The 17,633-nt window shown below is 43.9% G+C and overlaps 1 protein-coding gene across 3 annotated transcripts in view; it reads left to right on the top strand.

The window, feature by feature from the left end:
• The window catches only part of RFC1 (replication factor C subunit 1), a 41,487-nt gene that overhangs the window by 16,510 nt on the left and 7,344 nt on the right, over positions 1 to 17,633 (top strand). For 2 of the 3 annotated variants that reach the window (XM_075261380.1, XM_075261377.1), the window contains exons 5-19: positions 3,043 to 3,266; positions 3,360 to 3,437; positions 4,722 to 4,796; positions 5,275 to 5,350; positions 8,256 to 8,497; positions 8,783 to 8,887; positions 9,278 to 9,457; positions 10,821 to 10,925; positions 12,096 to 12,459; positions 13,792 to 13,901; positions 14,017 to 14,131; positions 14,213 to 14,301; positions 16,350 to 16,487; positions 16,582 to 16,677; positions 16,755 to 16,853. In XM_075261380.1, the coding sequence (XP_075117481.1) occupies positions 3,043 to 3,266; positions 3,360 to 3,437; positions 4,722 to 4,796; positions 5,275 to 5,350; positions 8,256 to 8,497; positions 8,783 to 8,887; positions 9,278 to 9,457; positions 10,821 to 10,925; positions 12,096 to 12,459; positions 13,792 to 13,901; positions 14,017 to 14,131; positions 14,213 to 14,301; positions 16,350 to 16,487; positions 16,582 to 16,677; positions 16,755 to 16,853 (2,096 nt within the window). The remainder of the gene's footprint in view (positions 1 to 3,042; positions 3,267 to 3,359; positions 3,438 to 4,721; positions 4,797 to 5,274; positions 5,351 to 8,255; positions 8,498 to 8,782; positions 8,888 to 9,277; positions 9,458 to 10,820; positions 10,926 to 12,095; positions 12,460 to 13,791; positions 13,902 to 14,016; positions 14,132 to 14,212; positions 14,302 to 16,349; positions 16,488 to 16,581; positions 16,678 to 16,754; positions 16,854 to 17,633) is intronic. The other variant, XM_075261379.1, reaches the window with a different exon arrangement.

Here is a 17,633-nt window from a genome sequence, read left to right as displayed (position 1 = left end):
TTAGTCATCATTTTGTTTCATAGGTTTTGTCATAACACACTCTGTAAGGGTGCATTCACACTGAGTAAACGCTAGCTTATTCTGAACGTAAAACACATTCAGAATAAGCGTCGTCTAAAGCAGCTCCATTCATTTCTATGGGAGCGGGGATACGAGCGCTCCCCATAGAAATGAATGGGCTGCTTCTTTCACTCCGTGCAGTCCCATTGAAGTGAATGGGGAGTGCCGGCGTATACGGCAAGCTCTGCTCATGCCGGAGCGTACACGCCGGCACTCCCCATTCACTTCAATGGGACTGCACGGAGTGAAAGAAGCAGCCCATTCATTTCTATGGGGAGCGCTCGTATCCCCGCTCCCATAGAAATGAATGGAGCTGCTTTAGACGCCGCTTATTCTGAACGTGTTTTACGTTCAGAATAAGCTAGCGTTTACTCAGTGTGAATTCACCCTAATACTGTCTATGGACAAGGAACAAGAATTTGACCCTTTCTAGATGTCCCATTATATTTTTGTCACTCGGAATAGTTTCTGTTCTTTTTAATAAAGTGATGTTTTTCGTCATAGCAACTTTGAATTAAAGAATAAACTTTTTGGAATATTACCGAGTTTGCTTAAGGGGACCTGTCATGAGGTCTGAAAAGCCCAATGACTTGCATTATCTAATAGGTGTTGTACGCTGACCATTTTGGTGTTTTTCTTATCCAAATCTGTTCAGCCATTCCAAAGATATAAGCCCTTTTATTGTTCATGTAAATTGGTGTCTACTCCCCAAGTGGGCGGTAACACTTTGGTTTCTCCGGGGGTCTCTGTGTGCTGTATTTCATGAAGTCTTACTACCCATTTGGCTAGTATAGCTTGATTTGCATCAACATTAAGGGGCCGTTCACATGGTGGCAAATAAGGAATTCCTCGTCATTTTCCACCGCCATGTTTTGATTGCAATGTGGGACATCAGCATTAGAGATGAGCGAGTACTGTTCGGATCAGCCGATCCGAACAGCACGCTCCATAGAAATGAATGAATGCACCTGGTACTTCCGCTTTGACGGCGGCCGGGCGCTTAACCCCCCGCGTGCCGGCTATGTCCATTCATTTCTATGCGAGCGTGCTGTTCGGATCGGCTGATCCGAACAGTATTCGCTCATCTCTAATCAACATCCAGTTATGGCTCTGCGCTCCTGATTTGGCCCAGATGAACGAACCTAACCAGCAGGGAGTCTCGGGCTGCGGACTTCACATCTAGGTCAGTTCCGAAATCCGGGGCAAGATCGAGCAGGACGCTTATTGTTTTCATTGGTAGGTGAAATCTGCCGCTGAGTCGGGGAGGGAATCTGCACCCCAAATCGATAACCAATTCTAAAATTGAAATGGCTGAGCAGATATGGATACTTAATATACAGGTCTCACCGCATTGTGGTAAAATCTTAAGCTGGTTATACAAATGAGGCTTTTGGCCAACAATCTAATGTGCTTTGGGGGTCTCAAGACTCTCTTGGGTCTCCACATACATATCTTACTGCTAACTGTCCGTAATGCTAGTCCCTTTTTTCAGTATATGAGAAGTGCTTTAGTATTTTGTCATGTTCCTATGAACACTATCCTATTAGTTACAGACCGTAATTAGCTGCTTTATGGCCATGTATTTGCTATCCTGTTAGATTTACTTTGTATTCTCTTTTGCTCCAAATCTTTTGACCAAAGTACGTGATTTGGCCGCGGTTCTAATATGTGTTTATTCCTTGTTGTACCAGTTCATGGCGTCCTGATTGATCTCGCACGCTTGCGTTCTTCCTTCTGCCTGCCGGCGCCTTGATCTAATATTGCAGGCAAGGTGGCGAGCAGTAATGCGTCATTCATTAAGATATCACGGCTGATATTAACCGCCTGACTGACAGAGCTGAGCTTGTGCCGTCCACGATATTACTTCATACGTTATCATTATTGTGTCTTTACAAAAAATACTGTTTGTCTGGTTAGAAAAGTGATGGTTATTGGCCGGAAATGAGATCAAGTCCAAAGAATGACATGTTAAGTTGTTTACTACTCATACGGTCTACTTGTCGCTTCTCGGCTACATCAGGTCACAAGTAAAGAGGTCTTCATAGATTGCAGCCTCTTCTGTGTGGGTCTGTATACTGGGCTTCACACTGCTAATGGACAGCAAATCTGGTCATACGTATTAGACCCATTTCCCGTTGGCCGACCATCTATGGCCATGTTGTGTCTTTCAGGACCCAGATTTGCAGAGTTATAAAGATTTTCTCTAACCAAACAAAGCCAGTTACAGGTCACTTACCAGGGAACGGCTACAGCCATCATCCCATATAGACTCCCAATGGCCAGAGTCACATCACAATAATTGTAGATCTTACCACATCAGCTGAGGAGGGGGAACCACTGACTATGATACGTAGGATCAGATGTAGCACACCATCTCTATTCTGCCCCCGAAATGGTTTTCCCTAACAAGTTTTTTCCACACATCCATGTGGAATAAGTAACTGATCACTGGAGGTCCAGTAGAAAGTAGCAGCAGCTTCCCATTTGGGCCTGTCTTCACAGCCATCCATATAATACATACATGGGCTGGAAGTTATATTACACCAGTTGCTGCATGGTAAATGCCTTTTTGGCTTTGGTAGGAGACTACTACATCTTTACCCTTTGCAGAACATTTCCCATAAAACATATTAATGGCATCCTCTGGTTAGGGAGCATTCACACTACCGTCAGTGTCCAACAGCTAGTGTCCAATGCTAATATCCGCGCAAAATATTGTGTGGACATTAGCATCGGACACTAGCTGTGTCTGTTACATTTTGCATTGATTTAAATGGGCATCGGGTGCATTCTTGCTGTCCGCTTGAAAAATAGGTAAAAGAATGCACCTGATGTGAAGCTGTCGAACACCGACGGTAGTGTGAACGCCCCCTTAGAATGAGTAGGTCTCTACTACCTGGTCATCTGGCCTCCTCCTTACCAACAGCCATCTAGTTGGACAAATTGGCCAAGTGTATTAACCTTTTATTATTCTCCTTGCAGATGAGGAAGACTTTGCTTCATTGAGAAAGCCCAAGAAACCCCCCCAAAATGGAACGACTGCTGTTTCTCCTCTTTTAAAGCCTGCAGTCACTGCACACAAAACCCGGGTACCTGCCAAGGTTAAAACGCCAGAAAAACGGGTCACAACATCAATGGAAGATTTCTTTGGGTTGGGGAGTGTTAAACGATCTAACAAGAAGCTTGTGGAAACCAAGAAAAAAGAAGTAAGTCCTTCCTACCAGTCACCTCTAGTGTCTTGGCATGTTTTGCGTTGAAAGTGTCTGGTTCTAAGCCTTTCACTGTTTTCCACTGAACAGCCCCAGAGGAGCACGGACGACTCTATGATGGATGATGAAGCTATTGCTAGAGAGCTGCAGCTTGCTGAGGATGAGGAAGTAAGTAGGATTATCTTTTTTTTAATTTTTTTTAAAGAAATTATTCCTATGCATGTTGGTGTGAATGCAGTAAACTTATATTTTATTTTTTATTTATTTTTTTAAAATCTGGCAAAAAAAACTGCTCTTAGTATTTCAGGTCTGGTGACAGGTTCTCTTTAAATATCTTCTCTGCTTTGGACACTCCCTATTTACTGGAAGGGTCCATTTCTGATAAGCTTATGACAGTGTCCTTATGTGAAACATCCTGTGATGGAACTTAGTAATTAGTGTTCAATTTCCCTGCAGTGCCTCCACAGGTGAAATGAGGTATTACACAATGGTGGGTTGTGTAATGCAGAGGAGGACAGGTCCTTCAGAGATAGAAACTTTCTTTGTAACCACTTCCAATTCAGATGAGTACCCTGAACAGAGGACCCTCCCATACCTAACAGGGTATATAAGAATCTTTTATTTAAAGGGATTCTACCATTAAAACCTATTGATTAGCTCACATTATAATAACAAGCGGGGAGCAGAATATTAGGGTGGAGGCACTTTCTGGGCACTGAGGGGTGAAAATGAACCTGTAAAGGGAGCCTACTTCCATTGATATTTAATGGTTTGCAGGACTGGAAAAAAAAAAATCTTAAGTCTCTTTTCTGGTTTCATTGAATAATACGGCAAAGGGCGCCTAATCTTATTCATTATGGGTTACACATCAAACCTTAGTTCTTCCTACGGACACGTGTCATTTCCTGGTGATTAAAAAGGTGATAAATCGTAGCCAAGACTAACACGTTTACGTCTTGTAGGGACTTTGATTTCTCAGTATTGATACTGATGGCAGGTGGCCCTGAGCTAGGACGTTCTTCATTGGACAGCGTAGCTATTGGATGGGTCATGGTTGGGGCACCACTATATAGATTTGTTCGCTTTTCCGTCTTGTTTTCCTTCCAAGTTGTCATTTCGATTAGAGCAGTAAATGACTTTTGATCTGACGTGACAGCTATTGCCTAAGCCAGGTATTGGCAAGGTTGTTTTATTTATGACGCAGTTGGTGAAAGCTAGGAAGGATATATATATATATATATATATATATATATATATATATATATATATATATATATATATATATATATATAACCAGGGGACCATTTTTTTTTCACTATCACCCATTGACTTATCTGTCTTTTTATGCAGATATGCAACATGCAGATACCAGGTGCAATAGCCTGGGTTGCACATACATAAATTGTTGCATTTGTTCTGTATAATCTGATAATGTTCCCTTTTTCTTTGTAGTTGGAAAGACAGCTTCATGAAGATGAAGAATTTGCTAAAACCCTGGCGATGATAGATGATGTACCCAAAGAGAAGGTATCTTACCGTGTTGTACAAGCTGTTGGGTGTAGTATATCAGGATGGTTTAATATTTTCTTTAGTTAGCTTACTTCTATAGAGCCATCCTATCCCACAGCGCTTTAGACATAGTCAGTCACTGTCCCATATAGGGCTCACAATCTCCATTCCCTATCAGTATGTCTTTGGAGTGTGGGAAGAAACCGGAATATCCAAAGGAAACCCGTGTAGACATCAGGAGAACATACAAGCTCCTTGCCGATGTTGTCCTTGGCAGGATTTAAACCTAGCTAACCACTGAGCCACCGTGCATGTTATTCTATGTTCCACAGTGTTAAACAGCAAATTTACTTTCTTCTTTGACCAAAATGATCGCCAAAGTGAATATGACCCCAAACCAGAGCGCCGTAATGAAGCGGAGTTTAGACCAGACTGTCAGAATCCCGATTCAAATCTGATTTGATAATTCTTTGATTAATTCTATTTATTTCTTCAGGCGCAGAGAAACAGTGATAAGAAGCAAAACTCTCCAACGTCTAAGAAAAGCCCGGCGAAGACCGAAAAACCTTCAGGTACCAAATGTGAACAAACTATACTGCATGGAAATAAATTGAAAGATCTTGCAGTCATGTATCCTTGGGGTGGGAAAATGAATGATATTTGTATCATTAAATCCTTTATTCCCATGATGGTGAAAAATCAGAGAAAGAAAATGAGTATTTTGCGGACTATAAGACACATTCCCCCCCCCCCCAAATTTGGTAGGAAAGCAGGGGTGTGTCTTACAGTTCGAATGTAGTGGTTGGGGATGGCAGTGGTGGAGCAAGGTCACCTGAAGTGGGACGGACGGTCACCAAGACAGATTCTCCAATCGCTATACACATTCTGCCAAGGGATGGTGAGTAAAATTAACAAACACTTATACTCACCTCTCCTGGGCTTCCAACAATTTTTTTTTTTTTTTCTTGTGGGTCAGTTCCAGACAGCCATCAAAACTGATTTGCCTCTGAGTGATGGGCATTAGAATCAGACCAGTGGGTTGTGTCCATGAAAAGACCGATAAAATTAATCATTTATAAAAACAAAAACCCACACACATTTTTTATACAAATATATTAAGTTTTGGATTCATAATCCCGAGAGACGCCGCGGCCGGCGGCATACACCAGTACTCCGTCCTACCATACGGGACGGGGGAACTGCGGTTCTTACCGCACTACGATTAGTACTATCGAGTACTTCACTCCCTCCTGATGATTTGACCCGTAATAGGGCTAATGAAACGCGTTGAGGGGAATATGCTGAGAGCAGGATATCATTTTTACTGCTAAACATTTTTCTGGCTAGGATGCTAGGAATAGCCCAGCCGTATTTGTAAATAGGTCAGGGTGAACACTTTAGCCACTGACCATGCAAACTTAACCCCTGCTTTCATTTTGGGGTAGTTAGTGGTGACTCAGGGCTAGTGGAGGCATGTATCTTAAAGTGTGTCCTATAATGTATGGGCGTACCTCTAATCTTTCTATCCCTGAGCACCATTAGTTAGTGTATTGGTGGATGATTTTAGAATCTTTTTTATATATCACTATTAAAAGTTATGTTTTAATTTTATTACTCCTTCAGTGACTAAATATATTAAATGGATAACACTTTGCTGTCGCAAACTGGCAGGGAGCAGATACAAAATGGCTGGACTTTTCTCTCCACTGGTTTCAGTATAAAGTCTGTGGGATCCGCAGGTAACCGCTGTTTTATTCGGGTCCCATGGTGGGTCCGAATGACGCAGAGCACGGTGCAAGTGTGAATCTAGGTAATTTAGGAAAGGTAGCTAATGTACAGTACGTGTGTAGTTACCTATTTACAGTATTACTCGGAGAAGCATGCGGCCCCGGGGTAATCATCAGCTTGGCTGGTGAGTAGTGGCGGCTACCTTTTGGCCTCGGCGCTCCTTTTCTGCTTTATTATGGCTTATCATTCACTTGATTTCTACTCTTTGCTGTTTATTCGTGGCTACTTATTATACTTACTGAATGCCAAATTTAGGAATAAACCGCTGGAGAATATCCATGCTGTATCGAAATGTGTAGGAATGAAGGGCCTCCTTTGGATCTAGTGTCACATTTGTACCATTAATGATAAAGGAGCAGATGTGTACCTCGTTTTATACTTTGGGTGTAAACCAACTCTCTAACCTCCTTCATTATACTCATTACATGAACAGATATGGTCCGTGTATTATAAAGGGGAGCTCTGGTTAAAATGAATACTTCCAATTGTTATCACTCAATATTACCATATATGCTCGAGTATAAGCCGACCCGAATATAAGCCGAGGCCCCTAATTCTACCACAAAAAACTGGGAAAATCTATTGACTCGAGTATAAGCCGAGGGGGGGGGGGGGGGGGGAGATGCAGCAGCTACTGAAAAATTTCAAAAATTAAAATGGTCGGAGTTTTTGGGTTCAGTAGTTGCTGGGGAAGGGGAGGGGGTGTTTTGGTTGTCTGTCTGCCCCTTCCCTGAGCTTGAGGACTGGGTTTTTTTTCCCCCACTTGGAATTCAGCCTGGCTGTATATAGGGTATCTGCAGTGCTCCTATTAACCCCTTCCCGACGGAACAGGAGCACTACAGATCCCCTATATTCAGTAGACCGGGCACTGTCAGACACAGGGATACCTAATGTGTTTGTGTTTCACAGTAATTTTCTACTTTTATATGCATTCTAGGAAAAAGAGGTATTTACAACTTTTAAAAATTTTTTTTTAAAGCTTCTTCCCCCCCCCCCTCCCCCCACACACACTATTTTATGGGAGATTCTATACATTGATATTGTGGCTAGCCCCCCCCCCCCCCCCCCCCCCCAATTTTTTGTTTGCTGACTCGAGTATAAGCCGAGGGGGGCTTTTTCAGCACAAAAATTGGGCTTATACTCGAGTATATACAGGTATTTCCTCCATTCAATAAAGGGGCTTATATTCTATTCAGTGTATAGGGGATACGTGACAAGTGGATACGAAAAAAGAAGTGTCCTGCTTGATCTTGCCGTGGATTCCACAACTGATCCAGCCACAGAGTCCGCGGCTCGAGACTCCCTGCAGATCAGGCCCATTCATTCAGGCCTAATCGGATGCTGCCATGGAATGCCTGTCCAACAATTGTTCTCAAATTCAGAAAATTGGATTATGGGAGATTTAAGCACTTTAGAGAGCACCATAAACCCATTGTTAGTATCCATGAGTATAGATGAGCGAACACTGTTTAGATCAGCCGATCCGAACAGCACGCACCCATAGAAATGAATGGAAGCACCTGGCACGCTGACTTTGCCGGCGGCCGGCCGGCATCACAGGTGCTTCCATTCATTTCTATGGGAGCGTGCTGTTCGGATCGGCTGATCCGAACAGTGTTCGCTCATCTCTAATGATGATCCCCAGCAATTTTACTAAGGGGTATCTAAATGCTTTTCTATTTTCAACAGCAGTGAAGAAGGAAAAGGACAAAGAAGAGACCAAAAAGACCTCACGCACCCAGTCAGAAGGTTCATCCTCAAGCAAAGAGAAGATTTCCCCAGTCAAGAGCAGCTCTAAGCTCGCTCTAATGAAAAAGAAGGATGAAGCTCCTCATAAAGACATGGAGTTATCGAGCCCAGTCACCAAATCCAAAGTCATATCTCCAAAGAAGGAAGTGGTCACACCAGTCAAAACTTCTAAAAAGTCAGAGGTCTGCATTTTATATCATATATCTCATTTCTGAGAGTCCTGGGCAAATCCCTTTAATCCAATTGAAGTCCTGTATTGAATGCATGTAGGTTCTCTGCCATGCTGAATAATGAACAATGTAGGATTATAGGTTGGAATTGATGGATTTGTGTCTTATCTGCTATCACTTGTGCTGTTCCTTAGGCAATGAATGGCCTTAATGCAGAAAATATTAATAGGTGTCATATAATTATAGTTTTCCAAAATGCGGTTTATTAAAGTGTTTCCTCCCCTCTCCCCCCCACAGTCCAGTCCTGAAGACTCTGAGAAGAAGCGTGGTAACTTCACTTCATATAGAAATTACCTAAATCGAGAAGGCCCTAGAGCTCTTGGTTCCAAGGAGATTCCACAGGTAAGTCATAAGCATGGGTCAGATAAGGGGTTTGTCTTATTACAGACTTTCATGGCATAGCAGCTTGTCTGCTCATTGGAGTGTAAATCGTGAGAACCTGTCTTGCCATTTCCAGAGAGGTGGACCTGCCTGCACAGTATATCAGTGATATGGAAACGCACAAGTGTACTGTCTCCATATCTCCCATAGATCTTAAGACTTTACCAGACTCCCTGTATTGATGAATTGGAGATCCCCTGCTGAGAGGCTGGAGCTATAGAAATGGCATCATTACCAGCATCAATATTTAATAAGTTACTACTGTATAGTTTGTGTTTGGTTTCTGGTGTTGTTGTCATTCCTGACAGGTGGCATGTCCTGATCCCTGTGACATTTCTGATCTCATGTTAGGGGGCAGATAACTGCATGGAGGGCCTGACGTTTGTCATCACTGGTGTCCTGGAGTCCATCGAACGGGATGAGGCCAAGTCACTAGTAGAGCGCTACGGGGGCAAAGTAACTGGAAACGTCAGCAAGAAGACAAACTACCTCATCTTAGGCCGTGATGGCGGCGAATCCAAACGTGAGAAGGTATCTTATAGATCTTATGGTGATTCTGTAAGCGGGCTTATAATCACTAATGCTGCCATGTTCTTGTATCAACCAAATGTCCTCTTGGTACTCTGGTTTTGAGAAAAGTGACCTGTTTGGTTGCTATGAGGTACTGTTGCACTTTTACACACTTTAATTTTGTAGAATGGGTATTTCTGCCTATATTCTCTTTTAGTTACTGTATATACTCGAGTATAAGCCGACCCGAGTATAAGCCGAGGCCCCTAATTTTACCACAAAAAACTGGGAAAACTTATTGACTCGAGTATAAGCCGAGGGGGGGAGTTTTTGGGTGCTGGGGAAGGGGAGGGGGTGTTTTGGTTGTCTGTCTGCCCCTTCCCTGAGCTTGAGGACTGTTTTTTCTTCCCCCCACTTGGAACTCCACTTGGCTGAATATAGGGTATCTGCAGTGCTCCTATTAACCCCTTCCCGATGGAACAGGAGCACTGCAGATCCCCTATATTCAGTAGACACAGGGATACCTAATGTGTATGTGTTCCACAATAATTCTCTACTTTTATATGTTTTCTAGGTAAAAGAGGAATTTACAACTTTTATTTTTTTATTTTGTTTTAATTCTTTTTTTTTTTTCTTTTTTTTTTTTCTTTTTTTTTTGCACTATTTTATGGGAGATTTTATACATTGTGGCTGGTCATAGACCCCCCTCCTTCTAAATGCCCCGAGGGGGGCTTTTTCAGCACAAGAACTGTGCTGAAAAATTCGGCTTATACTCGAGTATATACGGTAATAGTAATGTTGGTAGCCATGTCATTCTTCATTAATTTAAGCGATGAGAGATAAGGTTATGCTCCACACTGGAGCTTTTTCTTTCAAGGTATTTTTGAAATTCCTACATTTGTGTATTTTAGGAAGCCTTCGAATTTTTAAAAGCTGACTGCGAGTGTTATTTCTGTCAAGATGGGTTCACACCTGCGCCCCTGTGCGCTTTAGGCAATCCTATTGGGTTTCCGTCTTCTGCCCCGACAAACTGGACAGAGGACAGAAACCCAGCAGTTCAAGTGAATGGGTTTGAAAACTGACTGCTGGGTTTCCGTCCCCTGTCCAGTTTTTCAGGTCCGAAGATGGAAACCCAGCTGGATTGCCTAAAGGGCGCAGGTGTTAACCCGCCCTCACACTTGACAACCTTGTTTTCAGTTTTGCCCCTCTTTATGAAGTTACATTATGTCTTATTAGCATCAAGTATTAGTGTCCTATATCTTTTGTTCGATGATCCTGCATAATCCCTTTACTGTTAATTTCTACACATTGAAGTAACCTTTTACATTTTATATTCTTCAGTCTGTAAATATGTAGTTCTGCTTTTGTAATGTCTTTTGTACAGGCGGAAAGTCTTGGAACAAAAGTTATTGATGAGGACGGCTTGTTCCATTTAATTCGCACTTTACCTGGAAAGAAATCAAAGTATGTCATAGCGGCAGAAGCTGAGGTACGTGCGGAAGAAGTGCTCCATTGTTGTATTGAATGATGTATTAAACTTGGGGTATCTGTATTTTAATGCCAAAAAAAGTTACGATTTTGCCAATATCAGTCCGGTATTGGTAGTCTAGTGCAGGCTACAAAGTGAACGTTACAGGCTTCATGGCATTCCTCTACTCTATGTACATTTTATTTTTATGTAAGTAAATCTTCTTATAAAGCAAATGATTGTATGGATATGTATGACCTCCAGTCATTCAGACTTACGATCAATTTGCCATAAAAGAATAGGAAAACGTGTCCAGTCTTATTGGGTCTAGTGGTGTTGTCTCCTTTAGTGGCACCTGCTTTTGAGACTCAACAAGGCCCTGCATCAAATAATTAAAGGGATGAGACAACCCCTTTTATGTCTCAACATTAAATAGCATAGTGTACATTTAAATGAATGTCCCTTGATGTAGAGCAGGGGTGCCCAATACGTCGATCGCGATCTACCGGTCGATCGCAAAGGACGTATGGGTCAATCTACGGGATGTAGTCAGGGATGTAGTCAGGGATCCCCGGTGTCTGCTTGTTCACAGTGCAGGCTGAGAGTCGACTCTCAGCCTGCGCTGTGAACAAGCACTCCGGACACTTGCAGGCCGGGCAGCAGCAGCTCCGGGGGATGACGCGCTCCCCGCTCTTAGGGATGGAGGGAGCCGGGGTGCTGCTTGTTCATAGCGCAGGCTGAGAGTCATCTCCGGACACTGGCAGGTGGGGCTGCCAGTGTCCAGATATAACTCTCAGCCTGCGCTGTGAAAAAGCAGACACCGGGAATCCCTGGGCATCTGTCGACGCTGTCTCCTACTCTCATGCCCTGCGCCGACCCCGCCCACAAGCCCAACCCCACCCACAGACACGCCCCACTCTGCCAACAGATACACCCCCATCCCGCCCACAAGAAGTGGGTAGTAGATCTTTTGCCTTGGTCAGTTTAGGAAGTAGCTCACACGCTGAAAAAGTGTGAACACCCCTGATGTAGAGGGATCTCCTTGTGATGCCCATATACATGGAAAGGGGATGTCTTCATGATATATCCCCTTTTAGAACTACATGCCTTCATTGTGACTTATTGGTGTATGTACAGTATGTTGTAGGGACACGTCTGCCATCCGCTTATATTATGTTGGTTGCATTTCAGGTGAAAACCAAAACGAAAATTGAAAAAACCCCAGAGAAGGTAACGAAAAAGCCTAGCCCACTAAAGAGGAAGTTAACTCCAGAGAAAAGGCATTCACCAAGAGCAAAGAAACTGGCGGGTGAGGAGACAAGTGATCACTGGAAGACCAGCGTGAAACATGAGGAGAAACCAAGCTCTGCTAAATCACTGGACCTGGCGTCAGCCACCGGCAAGACCGAGAGTTTACTTTGGGTTGATAAATACAAGCCAACGTCTGTCAAGGCCATCATAGGACAGCAGGGAGAACAGAGCTGTGCCAACAAACTCATCCGCTGGCTACGAGACTGGTACAAGAACCACTCTACTGATGAAAAGAAACCTGCTGGTAATAGGCATTATGGTTTACTAGGAATATACGTAGTGTTAATGTTGGTATATTGTGTGCCTTACTCAGAAGAAATGCATGGAGATGCCCTCAGGAGGTAAGCACCGGCAGAGACCTAGCAGTGATGTCCCCAGGTCCTTACCTTTCATCAGATTGGGCACAGGCAGTTCTATATACTGCTGGAAAGCTGACAGTGCGCTGAATTCAGTGCACTGTTGGCTTTCCCAATCTGTGCCCCTGGTAAAGAGCTAGCAGTCCTGGTACCTTAGCTCTTCACAGTCAGAAGGGCGTTCCTGACAGTCAGTCAGGAACGTCCTCCTCCACAGCAGCGCCTATCGCACTGTACAGTGTGAGCGGGGAGGAACGCCCCCTCCCCTCCTGATAATACTCGTCTATGGGCGAGCACTGTGAGCGGAGAGAGCAGGCGTTCCTCCCCGCTCACACTGTACAGCGCGATAGGCGCTGCTGTGGAGAAGGACGTTCCTGACAGACTGTCAGGAACGCCCTTCTGACTGTAAAGCGCTACGGTACCGGGAAATATAGCGCTTTACCCGGGGCACAGATCAGGAAAGCCAATAGTGCTCTGAATTCAGCGTACTGTTGGCTTTCCAGCAGTATATAGAACTGCCTGTGCCCCGGACCATGAAAGGTCCTCTTTAAGGAAAGGGACCTGGGACATCACAGTTGGTGAGGACCTCTTCTGCAAGAAAACATCAGCAGCAGGAATGGACAACGCTGGGAGAAACTGGGGACAAGTCAGTATGTGGGTTTTTGTTTTGTTTTTACCTCCTTTGGCCTAATTTTTTTTATTTATTTTTTTACATTATGCTGTCCAACTTCTTTGATGTTAACCTTTGTATGTCAGTTTTGGGTGACAACAACAGTACAGTTTAGCAGGGTCCTCACAACATGATAGAAGAATGATGGTTGGCCATTTGAAATAAATACAAGTCAAGGTTGCCAAAGTGGATATGTGAACTTGTCAGATGACTGTATGCGAAGCAGGGAGCAAGCCCATTCACTAGGGCTCATTCTCTAGTATCTGTGGCACGTGAGCTTCTTTGCAGCTTTGCTGTATTTATCTGGCTACGCTATCTAATATGACGCTATGATCTGATGCACTCCAGAACCGCATATTGATGCTGAGTGGAGACATTTCTATTCTATTGCACTAGCACCTCTCCAGCCTGATGTTAGATTACGAATAAGAGACAACACCCTTTAAATATTCAGTAATACCTTTTCATTAATATTTCTCTGGTTACGTCCCATGTTGTTGTACTTGGCAAACGTACGTGCATGTACTTAAATGTCACTGTCATGTTCTTCCAGTAAAATATAACAAATTCGGGGGCAAGGACGATGGCTCTTCCTTTAAAGCAGCACTGCTCTCCGGACCGCCAGGTGTTGGGAAAACCACAACAGCTGTTTTAGTGTGTGAGGTAATTTTATTCATTTATTTTTTAATTTTTTTTCCCATTGTTGTAGACTGTGATAGTATAGGGTGCACGTATTCCCTAACTCTATCTCTAACACTGTGATGTCTCGGATCATTAGGAACTTGGCTACAGTTACGTGGAGTTAAATGCAAGTGACCAACGCAGCAAAAACAGTATGAAGGAAGTGGTAGCGGAGTCCTTGAATAACACCAGCATTAAAGGGTTTTACTCAGGTAGGCTCTTTCCAGATGTCGGCTCTTCTTGTACATTATTGCAGTAGTCTGACTCCATTATACGTTATTCACCTTCACTAGGCACCAGCAAATTTGTAAACGCTAAACACGTTCTGATCATGGATGAAGTGGATGGAATGGCAGGAAATGAAGACCGTGGAGGAGTACAGGTATGCTGCTTGTGTTATGGAGCTAGGAGTGCGCCAGGTACAGGGATTGCAGTCCAAGCACTATCTGCTTATCATTAGAATATACCCTTCAAGTAGGGGAATTACCCTGGGCCACTGCTTAGAGGATCTGGCATGTCTGTTTTTAGTAAAAGTTATGCCCACACAAAGAATACCGGCCATAGTTTTTGTTGTGGAGCCCATGACGTAAACCTGAGGCCAAGCTTTGAGTTTGTGTTGTCAGTCTGCACACACTTTCTGCCATGGGTCAGCATGCTGCTTTGGCCGATATAAGGGGACAGACCAGGGTTTGGCCAACAGCCTCAGCACTATTTTCGGCACCAAAACAAGGTCAACATAGAGCTTCTTCTAGCAATAAGGGCATGTCCAACACCCCCAGCACTGATTGAACTATGTCAGTGTGTTAAGATAGACCACCGACTGGTAACACTACCTGTCAGTTTATTCATACATACAGCACATTATTTAACTCCTTCTTGCCGACACCATTTTTTGATTTTCGGTTTTCATTTTTTACATCCCCCCCCTCCAAACCCTATAACTCTTGTTATTTTTCCACTCTCAGAGCCATATGAGGTCTTAATGTTTGCGGGAAAAAATTTTCTTCATGATGCCACCATTATTTATTCTGTACAATGTACTGGGAAGCTGGAAAAAAATTCAGAATGGGATGGATTTGAAGAAAAACTGCATTTGTGCGACTTTCTTACGGGCCTCATTTTTACGGCGTTCACTGTGCAGCCAAAATGACATGTCCCCTGTATTCTAGGTTTGGGTACGATTCCAGGGACACCAAATTTATATGGTTTTATTTACATTTTAACCCCTTAACAAACATTCATAACTTTTTCATATACTTCAGTATACAGGAATGCATAGGATGTCTTTTTTTTTTTTTTTTGCATGGCTGGGTGGCTGCCATAGTTAAACACCCGTAATAGTACGGCGGATGTCGGGAAGGGGTTAAAGGGGTTGTCCGGGATAAATGTCCGGGATACACTAATCTAAACACCCTCTCCTACTTCCTAAATAACATAATTAAAGGGATCCTATCATAGAAACCCTTTTTTTTTTTCTAGCTGACACGTCGAAGTAGCCTTCAGAAAGGCTATTCATCTCCTATCTTTATCAGTCGCCTCCGGCCCGCCGTTCGGTGGAAATACCGTTTTTTACCGGTATGCAAATGAGTTCTTTCGCAGCACTGAGGGCGGGCCCCAGCGCTCAGACAGCACTGGTGGCGTCCCCAATGCTGCGAGAGAACTCTCCCCAACCTCCTCTTCTTCAGCAGCGTCCTCTTCAGCATCTTCTTCCGGTGGTGGCTTGTAACTTCTAGGCCTCGGGCCTTGAGCAGAGAAGACTGTGCATGCCCACAGGCCACGAGAAAATGGCCGCTCGCACAGTATTGTAGGCGGCCATTTTCTCGTGGCCTGTGGGCATGCGCAGTCTGCTCTGCCCGAGGCCTAGAAGTTACAACCCACTGCCTTAAGAATAGGAGGAAGATGACGTTCCTGGCGAAGATGGAGGCCGCGCTGGAGAGAGTTCTCTCGCAGCATTGGGGACGCCCCCAGTGCTGTTTGAGTGCTGAGGCCCACCCCCAGTGCTGTGAAAGAACTCATTTGCATACCGACGAAATCCGGGATTCTAGGCGAACGGCGGTGCGGAGAACACAAAGAAAGGTAGGAGACAAATAGCCTGGAGTGGTGACAGCTCCACTTTTTCTAGATGGAGGGAAAGCTCCTTATATCCAGTCATGTTCATCTCACCTCCCCAGGTATTAGTATCACAAAACTTTTGAATAACTTGATTTTCTAGCTGCATTTGTGACACTAGTAAATGATATTGCATACACATAACAGAAGTTTTGTTTGGGGTTAAACTCAGATATACATCAGTTCTCCCATTAGACAGCAAGAACAGAGTGGTGGTCAGAATTCGAGGTGGTGCACAGTTTAACCCTTTCTTCTTTTTGTCATCCTTGTTTGCTTGCAGTAGTTAAATCTTTCATTGACGGTTTCATTGTTCTGTTTTAGGAGCTGATCGCCCTTATAAAAGGTTCTAAGATTCCCATAATCTGTATGTGCAATGACCGGAACCATCCTAAGATCCGATCCCTATCAAACTACTGTTTTGACCTCCGATTCCAAAGGCCAAGACTGGAACAGATTAAGGTCAGTTTATGTGATTTTAGAATAGTCTCTCTCTCTCTATTTTTTTTTATGGAGTGAATACTCTTTCAAACTGATCTATGTTCTGTTTCTCCAGGGTGCCATGATGTCTGTGGCCTTTAAGGAGGGCTTAAAGATCCCTCCACCAGCTATGAACGAAGTAATTCTTGGAGCGAACCAAGATATTCGGCAGGTGTGAACCATTGCACGTAACGAAATGTATTGCATGTTGTGGCTTCTTGGTTTGATTTGCTTACTTTCTTCTTTCAGGTACTGCATAATCTCAGTATGTGGTGTGCAAGCAGCAAAGCCTTAACGTACGATGACGCTAAGAGTAGTGCCAACAATGCCAAAAAGGACATTAAAATGGTAAGCATCTTCTTGGAATGTGGTTGTCGCTATGTATGATGACACTGCCCCCAGTACTAGACTATGGAGGAGCGGGGAGGGGTTCCTTACAGCTTAGCGTCATCGCTGGGGGGTAAGAAACACTCCCTCTGACATCCGGGGCACATAACGGTAAAGCTGACAGTGTGCTGAATTCAGTACATGGTATATAAGACCACATGTGCTTGAGGACATGAAAGGTCCTCTTTAAAGGAGTCTTAGCAGAAGATGATTCAGTTTTTATCTTACATGCTAAGTCTTAGGATCACTTTGTTACAGGACCAAAGCCTATATGTTGTTCAGACTGTTTCCTGTAGTCCTGCGACAGAGATTTGCATTGCCCAACACAACAATATCTACTTTGTATAATGGCTGACCTATGTGTAACAAACTAGAAGGCTAAAAAACAAAGCATGTGTCCATCCTATCCAGTGAATTCTTCTGCAGTGTTGATCTAGAGCAGACCTGGGCAATGGCCGGCCCGCGGGTCACATCTGGCCCTCTGCCTTGTTCTGCCCGGCCCGCATAGCTTTTGGAAATTCGTTGAAGGACCTGTGATGACGTCATCACAGCCTATCACCAGGATAGGCTATGACTCGTTAGTGGGTGGAGCCACACGGGACTGTGTGCTTACTGCAAGCTGCCGGCAATGGAGGCTGCTGGATGATAAAGAAGAGAGAAGAGACAGCATGTGTGAGCAAGAGGGGGAACTAGGGGCAGATGTAGGGGGGCAGTTAAACTGAATGCACATGGAGGGGGGAC

This window comes from Leptodactylus fuscus, chromosome 1 (genome assembly GCF_031893055.1).
Source record: "Leptodactylus fuscus isolate aLepFus1 chromosome 1, aLepFus1.hap2, whole genome shotgun sequence".
Lineage (NCBI taxonomy): Eukaryota > Metazoa > Chordata > Amphibia > Anura > Leptodactylidae > Leptodactylus > Leptodactylus fuscus.
This window is presented reverse-complemented; position numbering and strand designations above follow the sequence as displayed.